This window comes from Littorina saxatilis, linkage group LG10 (assembly GCF_037325665.1).
Source record: "Littorina saxatilis isolate snail1 linkage group LG10, US_GU_Lsax_2.0, whole genome shotgun sequence".
Classification (NCBI taxonomy): domain Eukaryota; kingdom Metazoa; phylum Mollusca; class Gastropoda; order Littorinimorpha; family Littorinidae; genus Littorina; species Littorina saxatilis.
In genome coordinates this window covers 23297933-23307736 of record NC_090254.1, presented here as the reverse complement: position 1 = coordinate 23307736, position 9804 = coordinate 23297933, and the positions used below count along the sequence as shown (strand labels likewise).

The 9804-nt window shown below is 41.7% G+C and overlaps 1 protein-coding gene across 3 annotated transcripts; it reads left to right on the top strand.

The window, feature by feature from the left end:
- The first annotated feature begins 680 nt into the window (after window positions 1-680).
- On the top strand, window positions 681-6854 carry LOC138978439 (uncharacterized). 3 transcript variants are annotated; one of them, XR_011459683.1, is made up of 5 exons: window positions 681-857; window positions 1172-1268; window positions 2331-2505; window positions 4218-4327; window positions 6213-6854. XR_011459683.1 is itself a non-coding variant. In XM_070351182.1 (5 exons), the coding sequence occupies exons 2-5, from the start codon at window positions 1182-1184 to the stop codon at window positions 5271-5273; spliced, it is 483 nt and encodes a 160-aa protein (XP_070207283.1). In that variant the 5' UTR covers window positions 681-857; window positions 1172-1181; the 3' UTR covers window positions 5274-6854. The 3 variants fall into 3 exon arrangements, 2 of the variants coding, with proteins under 2 accessions (XP_070207283.1, XP_070207282.1); XM_070351182.1 differs by having other exon boundaries at window positions 5163-6854; XM_070351181.1 differs by having other exon boundaries at window positions 4218-6854.
- The last annotated feature ends 2950 nt before the right edge of the window (window positions 6855-9804 follow it).

Sequence of the window (9804 nt, the reverse complement as noted above, 5' to 3'; positions counted from 1 at the left end):
TCCCGGCGTGCTAATTCACCGTCCCCGTGTGTCCCCGTGTGTCCCCGTGTGTCCCCGCGTGTCCCCGCGTGTCTCCGCGTGTTTTAGACACCCCCTGTGACTAAAACACGCGGGGACACGCGGGGACACGCGGGGACACGCGGGGACAGTTTAACTGCACGCGGGGACACGCGGGGACGGTGAAATAGCACGGGGGGGACGTTATTTTATAACATTCTGAAAAAAGGAAAAAAAAAAAATTTAATAAATAAATAAGTTAAAAATTTTTTTTTTTTTTTTTAGAAATACATAAAGGATAGTCAGAATGTTATTATATAACGTCCCGGCGTGCTAATTCACCGTCCCCGTGTGTCCCCGTGTGTCCCCGTGTGTCCCCGTGTGTCCCCGCGTGTCCCCGCGTGTCCCCGCGTGTCCCCGCGTGTTTTAGACAGTGTCTAAAACACGCGGGGACTAAAACACGCGGGGACACGCGGGGACACGCGGGGACACGCGGGGACACGCGGGGACACGCGGGGACACGCAGGGACACGCGAGGACAGTTTTACTGCACGCGGGGACGTTATTTTATAACATTCTGACCAAAAATAAAAAAATAAAAAAAAAAAAAAAAATATTAAGTAAAAAAAAAAATTTTTTTTTTTTTTTTTTTTAGAAATACATAAAGGATAGTCAGAATGTTATTAGACTGATTAAGTGTACAGTGCCAGTGGTAGTGCTAGTGGTTATCGGTACTTTTTTATGTGTTGACGTCAGCGATGTGTGCGCAGTTCAAAGGTTAGGGGTCAAAGTTTACGGATGCTTCCTTCGATCCGCTAACGAGCTGTGGTTGAATCGACGAAAATAACGAGCCCCAAAAGGTATGTAAAAACTGAGCGAACGCTTGTTTATTTACACGATTATTTATAACTAGTATGTTCCTAAACCACTTAATGGTACAAATGTCAGTTTAATGTGTGATATAATCCTGGTTTGATGCTGTAATTTAAGCGTTGAACAGAGCAAGCTTTTTCACATTTCAAACACACAAAAAATGGCCGCTTTTGAGTTGTGTTCAGTTTTTCGATTCACCCTTTTCGATTTCGATTTCGCTTACTGTCTGGAAGATGAGTTATGCAGTGAAAAGTTGCAAACTATAGTTCCAATCCTCTCGCTGTTTATGTTTTGTTTTAAGATCGATCTTCATGGATGCCAGGGACCAACTTGAGCTTGCGGCGTGGGACGAGGATGACGCAGAAGATGATTTTGTTGTCTTCGCACTTCTTGATCAGGTTAGCAAACAAGTCAAAGCTTAGGTCTAGCTTCTAAAGGCATTAAAGGTTCCGCTAAAATATAATTGTCAGGAACAGGCGTATATTTTGGTTATGGCCGGTGAGGTTACTTTGGATTGGTTATGGTTAGGTTTTAAATGTTGTTCATGTAAAAAATTAAATGTTTTTTTGGTTAGATTTCATAGTCATTATAGTGATCTTGTCTGAATCAACAGTGATACTGATAGTGATATTGGGTAGATCTAACACTTACACCTAGATTTGGTTTCCGTGTGACTTTGTTACATTTAATGGTTTATAAACATAGAGTTTTAACTATTTACTGTTCAAGAATCAAAATCAAATGGAAACTGATGACCAAATCTGCAGTCAGAGTTTTAGTTTCATCAAAGCATGACTATTATTATTAAGTCCACTCTCTGTCACAGAGTCTGTGTCACTGTCAGTTTGTGTTCTTGTGTCATTTTAATTTGATAGCAATACATGTACTTTCAAGAAGGATGTTACACTTACTGGTTCTATCAGACTTTTAAGCACAAGGCACCTTGGTTCTAGTTTTATTATTTCTAGGATCAAATTACTTCAGTACAAGGAAACTTCTGTGTTCTAAAACATACACAGTATTTATATCAGAATACTGTCAACTGGTGCTTTTTGAGATATATACAGTTGAAACTATTTATCCAACATGCTTCAAGTTCAACCTGTAAGAGTCATTTGTTATGCAGGGGCGAGTAAACAATCCGCTTGGCTAGTAAAAACAGGCTCGCAACTCACCTGGCTGGCCAATTAAAATTCTGGTCAAATGCAACCAAAAGGGTTTAAACGCTACTGCAGATCAATTGTGGGAACTGGTATGTATCGGGGCGGCGAAATTTCTGCCAGGTTAGTGACTTTCTTGAAGTTACTCGCCCAGCTGGCGAGTTAAAATGTTGGAATTTAACTTTCCCTCTGTTACCCAGTATTGATTTGAGTAGCTTCAGCAGAATTTTCAGGCTAATTAATTGAATAAAGTGTACAAGTGATCCATGATTTCACTAAGTTTAACCTACATTTCAACAGCCAGAAAGAAGGGCCTATGAGGGTCAGTTCGCCCTTGATCACTTCACAGCCATCGAATGTGAGGACTTATTTCGCTTCAGCGCGGAAGAGATTCGGAGACTGGGCGCCCTTCTGGGAATGCAGAGGACTATGCAGGCGCCTAATGGAATGAACAATCAAGGAACCAAGGCCAGTGGTGAGGATTTATTTTTTTACCCTGGTTGCTGTGAAGTTGAGTTGTATTTCAGTCAGAATGATAGTTTAATGATCCTCCTCCATGATTTGATTCGCAAAGTCGTGAAGTTTGCATTTACTGTGAATATTCAGTGAGTTGTTTTTACTATTTCAGGTTTCGTAAAAGATTAAAGCGGAGCGTTGAGTTGGGGCATAATTTATTTTGGGATTGCTTAAAATCTAAAATTTGAACTATGTATTTTGAACTTGAATCACAAAATGTACCTGACTAACTTTAGCCCCTTTGGTCGACACAGTACTCTATTTAGACAATAGAGAAATAATAGTGAATTGGTTGTGCCACTTACTGACTTAGTCTGTGGAGTTGAGTGAAATTATTTTTGAAATATGGTAACAGGATAAATAAAGATGCGTCGATACTGATAATTTATTCATATTAGTTTAACAAAATAAATGAATATTTTTTTTACAAGTTGACGAAGTGGCCGCCATTGTTACATGAATCCAAGTTCAAGGGAAGTTACTTTTGATGTGCAAAGGACTTATTTGTTTTAACTTTTTTTATGATAATTGTTTTTATTGATTTTGTCTTCGTGGTGTCCCCCCCCCCCCCCCCCCCTTCAAAATAAAAAGATTTTTGACTCACATGCGAAGCAAAAGTGAGTCTATGTACTCACCCGAGTCGTCCGTCCGTCCGTCCGTCCGTCCGGACGTCCGTCCGGAAAACTTTAACGTTGGATATTTCTTGGACACTATTCAGTCTATCAGTACCAAATTTGGCAAGATGGTGTATGATGACAAGGCCCCAAAAAACATACATAGCATCTTGACCTTGCTTCAAGGTCAAGGTCGCAGGGGCCATAAATGTTGCCTAAAAAACAGCTATTTTTCATATTTTTCAAATTTTCTCTGAAGTTTTTGAGATTGAATACCTCACCTATATATGATATATAGGGCAAAGTAAGCCCCATCTTTTGATACCAGTTTGGTTTACCTTGCTTCAAGGTCAAGGTCACAGGAGCTCTTCAAAGTTGGATTGTATACATATTTTGAAGTGACCTTGACCCTGAACTATGGAAGATAACTGTTTCAAACTTAACAATTATGTGGGGCACATGTTATGCTTTCATCATGAGACACATTTGGTCACATATGATCAAGGTCAAGGTCACTTTGACCCTTATGAAATGTGACCAAAATAAGGTAGTGAACCACTAAAAGTGACCATATCTCATGGTAGAAAGAGCCAATAAGCACCATTGTACTTCCTATGTCTTGAATTAACAGCTTTGTGTTGCATGACCTTGGATGACCTTGGGTCAAGGTCACATGTATTTTGGTAGGAAAATGTGTAAAGCAGTTCTTAGTGTATGATGTCATTGCTAGGTTTAGTTATTTGACCTTGACCCTGAAGGTCAAGGTCATGTAAAGGTCAAGGTCAAGCATGTGAGTCGTATGGGCTTTGCCCTTCTTGTTATTTTGTTCTTGTCGGGTAACTGTTTTTGTGTGTGCAGTATAGCCAGTAACTGTGTCAAACCTGATAAATAGAAAATCAAACTGATGATAAGCATGTCGGGCTGGATATTTTAAGGCGCGTGAGAAAACTTTTGCAGTGTTATTATTTTGAACTTGAAGACTGTATGAGAATATGCCTCTCCACACACATTCGCATACACACTCACCAGGCTCATTTGAATTTATGATTTTTTTCAGGATTGGAGGTGCTCTGCATCTGTCTGCGGAGGTTGGCTTACCCATGCCGGTTTGCTGACCTTTCGCAGATGTTTCATCGTCCCAAGCCGGAGTTGTGTGTGCTGTTCAAGGTAGGTATCGACTTCATCTATGATCAGTTTTCTGACAAACTAACAAACCTCAATCAGCCATGGCTGACAGTGCCCCAACTGGAACGGTACTGTGCAGCTATACATGCCAAGGGGGCTCCTCTGGAGTTTTGTTGGGGGATGGTTGATGGCACAATACGATCAATGTGTCGCCCCGGCCATTTGCAACAAGAAGTGTACAATGGCCATAAGAGGGTGCACTCTCTAAAGTTTCAGTGTGTCGTGACACCAAATGGCCTTGTGGCAAATGTTTTTGGGCCCTTGGTTGGTCGACGACATGACGCAGCTTTGCTGAATGGTAGTGGCATTCTTGAACACATGCAGCAGCACATGGTCACTCCAGCAGGAGATGAAATGTACCTGTATGGGGACCGAGCCTACCCCTTGACCCCTAACTTGATGAGGCCGTACCGTGGACAGATCACAGAAGAGCAACAGGCCTTCAACACAGAAATGAGCAGGGTGAGAAACTCTGTTGAATGGGAATTTTCAAAAATTGTTGGGCTGTGGGCATTTTTGGATTTCAAAAAAAATTTGAAGCTGTTCTTGTCCCCTGTAGGGAAACTCTACCTGGTTGGAGTTTTGTTGTCCAACTGTCATACTTGCCTACATGGCAGTGAGACATCACAGTTCTTTGGACTGAATCCACCAACACTGGAGGAGTATCTCTACTAATTGTCTGTGTAGCTCTCAAGTAGAAGAAATGCTCATTGCATTGATCTTGTGTCACATGGTGTTTGGCATCCAAATGGCCAAGCATCTAAACAAATTGACCTTGTAGAAGGCTTTAAATTATTAACATGATTTCACTGCTTAGAGATGGCCAAATCTACTGCCCGGTCGCCTGGTGGGAGTTCAAAATATGGTGGATAACCCGGTTTGCAACTACAAGTATCTGGTCAAATGCAATTGGCGGGGACGTAGCTAAGTTGGTAGCGTGCTGGCTTTGTAGCCAGTTGGTCGCTATCAGCGTGGGTTCGATCCCCACGTTCGGTAAGAGATTTATTTCTCGGATTCAACTTTGTGCAGACTCTCTTTGGTGTCCGAACACCCCCGAAAAAGATCCCAAGTTCACAGCAAAAGTCTCAGGGCTTGGAAAACACGAAGACACGCTTGCATGATCTTTCATCTCTGATTATCATGATCGTATTTCAATACTTTGACAAGACAAACCCAATGCTGGTGTGTCGAAGAAGACAGCCACAGCGGGCTTGTTCGAATCAAAGTATCACACCATATTTTCAGCGTATTACCAACACCTGTCCCAATATAGACCAGTTGGTCTAAGAGGACGTTAAACCCTAATAGTCGGTCAAATGCAAAAGCAACTTTTTCAGTGGTACTTTATTGAGTTAAATTTGGTTAAACCAAATAGATGCTGCACATTCAGACATTTCTGTCGTCTGTAAAATTGACACACAAAAAAAGAAGCACCCAACTGGGGCGCGCTTTAAACGTTTCATACTGGCTGCGGCCTGTTTCTTATTTCGCTACTGATTCCAAACAAGCATATGTCTATTATCAAGTGAACCTGCGTAAAAAATAAAGCCAGGTAAGAACCCAGCTGACCTCCATTTATTGATCATTTGTAAAATTGTATGCTCTTGTCACTTGTGTATAAATACATATCTGATGGTCACTCATACTGACACTGAACATAATTTGTTTGTGTGGTATATACCGGCTTTTGACATATCAAGTAGGACAGTGACTTTCTTGAAGTAACTGCTAGTGCTACTTTGCTTCATCAGCCTGTACAGCTGTACTTGCTTTCGCAAATTACTTTAGTACATGCTATTCTTCATTATGCATTAGTAGGTGTGCACATGGATCTCTGACATGGGTACTGCTGTGTTGTAATTTGTAGTTTGCAGGCAGAGGGTCTTCTTGTCTGTTCATACCTCGGTACCAAGCGGCCACTAAACAACCATCATCACCAGCCAGGCAGTCACATGGGACTCTCCACTCTTCACTGAAAATCTTGTTCTTCAACCATAACTTTTTCAAAGACACTGAACTGTCAAATATTTGGGCTGTGTGGATTTGCCTCAGGACCCGTCCTTACAAAAGATCCAATCTTCTTCTTCTACATTCATGGGCTGAAACTCCCACGTACACTCACATATTTTGCTTGAGTGTATTTTTAACGTGTATAACTATTTTTACCTGCCATTTAGGCAGTTCTAGTGCCATTACATTCCTAAATAACCACATATTAATAACTGGATCTGTCCATGAATTGAAATGAGTTTGTGTACTATTTGCTGTATGATTATTTGACTTTGGAAGTGAAACAAATGGAAAATCAAATTATAGTCATATGAAGTTAGAATTGGTTATCTACATATATGTGCGTATAAGGTGTTATAAATAATTTATAATTAATATTACTTGAAGTTAAAGGGATTATTTTGAGTAACAGAACATACATTTGAGATTTGTTAAAATATTGCCCTTTGCATGGCAAAGCTTGAAGAAATAGTAATTAAATTCAACGTTTGAAATTGTATTACAGAGTGAGAGTTCAGTCCAAAGTGTGTATACATGTCTATGTGATTGTACAATTATAATGCTTGTTTTTATGTTGAAACAACTCACTCTAGATCTGATTTAATTGTCAGTAAATTCTCTCTCTAACTTAGCTTTAGTGCAAGTCAATTTATTGGAATAATTATGATTAATGATAAATGTACAGAAACTAAATTTATTGCAGACATAACACTAAAACTGATGCATGCATCTCAGATTTGGAAATCAGAGAATTTTATGGTAAAAGGGAGGCAATCAATCAAGAAAGAAGAATAACAGACTACTCAGACTTGGCTTAAGTGTATAAAGTGAGATGTATTTCTGATCCTGGTCATTGCTAGGTGTTTGCCATGGAGTCTGGCTTATAAAAATTCAGGAAGAGAATAATGTTTGGATAAGTGAAGGAAAAGTAATCAAAGATCACCATATCAAGTCGGGCTTTGCTTGCGGTCGCTCTGGTACTGAGGTCAAGCAGTGCGGCCGGCTAACAGGTAGTTTAGGGTCGCTTGTTGTCTTGTCACCATTGGCATAAAAAAGAAGAATGGGTTTTCCGTGTGACCTTGTGCTTAATTAAAATATATGAAACTGTAGATGTTGCGGAACTTTAGACTTCATACATGCCTAATATTACTGAATGTAGGAGGATAATGCCAACCTTGTTTTCCTTGCGTTTTTTGAATAATTCATCTCTAATCACACAAACTCACACACAAAATTTGAATAAGATTTGAAAACAAAAGTGAACTTAGCAATCGACATTTTTACTGAATCAAAATATAACACACAACAGAGTAACAAAAAAACAAAAACAAAATACAGTTGGGAGTACAAATATGTCCAACCATTAATTCTATGTTTCATTTATGCTTGTTTGTTGTGGGAACTCTGCTGCAACTATCTTTAGTTTTGGCCTGGATATGCAGAGACTATGTCAATGAGAGACTTGCCTTCACCACTGCCGGAAGGCTGGGCCTTTTGCAGATTGCCCAGGGCTGCTTCCCGTATTATCTTGGCCTATATACGGTAAAGTACCTTGTAAGCGCCCAGTATCGAGTAAGCGCCCACCCCCCACTTTTAGTCCAAAACCGTGCATAGGGTATAGTACCTTGTAAGCGCCCACCCCCCACTTTACACCATTGAAATCAGGCGAAATAAAAATTCCGCACTTGATCTGCTAGTTTTGTGAATGATTTCCCTTTCTTGCAAACCCACGTGTGTCTGCACGCCTTGGATCTAAACGCCTGCAAGTCCATGATTACAAGATGCCGCGAATCAAATCGTATACCTCTTGACTATTTGGATAATAACGCCAATGGAAACACACACACACACACACTACTCCCCCTCCTCTCGCTCTCTCTCTCTCTCTCTCTCTCTCTCTCTCTCTCTCTCTCTCTCTCTCTCTCTCTCTCTCTCTCTCTCTCTCTCTCTCTCTGTGTGCCGAAAACAGTCTTTGGCCAAGTAAAATAGACTGCTGCCCATATCCAGAAGACGTACCCCTTGTTCAAGGGAAACGGAGACACAGCCTGCGGCCGACAGCGGCACCTCTGCAGACAAGAAAAGGATGCGTCGACATTTGTCTCCCCAAGCTCTTCTAATGACAATACGAACAAGAAAAAACAATTGACGATGGAAAATGAAAGAAGATATGATTACGAAGTGATCAAAGATCACATTTCTCAATGAAAATTGCTCGTGCATAGGGTGTAGTACCTAGACGGTAAGCGCCCACCCCCTACTTTGGGTCGGAATTGGTGCACAGGGGGGGGGGGGGGGGGGGGGGGGGTGGGCGCTTACAAGGTACTTTACGGTATATATAAGAAACATTACGATGTATCAATACAAACAACATTGCACTTACCGGTTCTGTGGTTGTTGGTTTTCTTTGTGTCGTCTCTGCTGCGTCGTCTGCTACGGGTAAGACTTTTCTTCTTTTTTCAAATGAAGAGTCAAGACATGGGACGGTACTCTTTAGAATTATGCATCAGTTGTCTTCCCTACCATTACGTTAACGAAAGTGAAACTAAACGCACTCGCCGAGACGTCGTTGTCGGTTTCGTTACCGTAAGCGGAACGCGTAATGATACATGGATTTTCCTTAAGTTAACCACTACGACTACCACTGGCACTGTACACTTAATCTCCCTATTATATAACGTCCCAGCGTGCTAATTCACCGTCCCCGTGTGTCCCCGTGTGTCCCCGCGTGTTCCCGCGTGTCCCCGCGTGTTTTAGACAGTGTCTAAAACACGCGGGGACACGCGGGGACACGCGGGGACACGCGGGGACACGCGAGGACAGTTTTACTGCACGCGGGGACGGTTAAATAGCACGCGGGGACGTTATTTTATAACATTCTGACCACAAAAAAAAAAAAAAAAAAAAAAAAAAATATATTAAGTAAAAAAAAAAATTTTTTTTTTTTTTTAGAAATACATCAAGGATAGTCAGAATGTTATTATATAACGTCCCGGCGTGCTAATTCACCGTCCCCGTGTGTCCCCGTGTGTCCCCGCGTGTCCCCGCGTGTCCCCGCGTGTCCCCGCGTGTTTTAGACACTGTCTAAAACACGCGGGGACACGCGGGGACACGCGGGGACACGCGGGGACACGCGGGGACACGCGGGGACACGCGGGGACACGCGAGGACAGTTTTACTGCACGCGGGGACGGTTAAATAGCACGCGGGGACGTTATTTTATAACATTCTGACAAAAAAAAAAAAAAAAAAAAAAAAAAAAAATTAAGTAAAAAAAAATTTTTTTTTTTTTTTTAGAAATACATAAAGGATAGTCAGAATGTTATTATATAACGTCCCGGCGTGCTAATTCACCGTCCCCGTGTGTCCCCGTGTGTCCCCGCGTGTCCCCGCGTGTCCCCGCGTGTCCCCGCGTGTCCCCGCGTGTCCCCGCGTGTCCCCGCGTGTCCCCG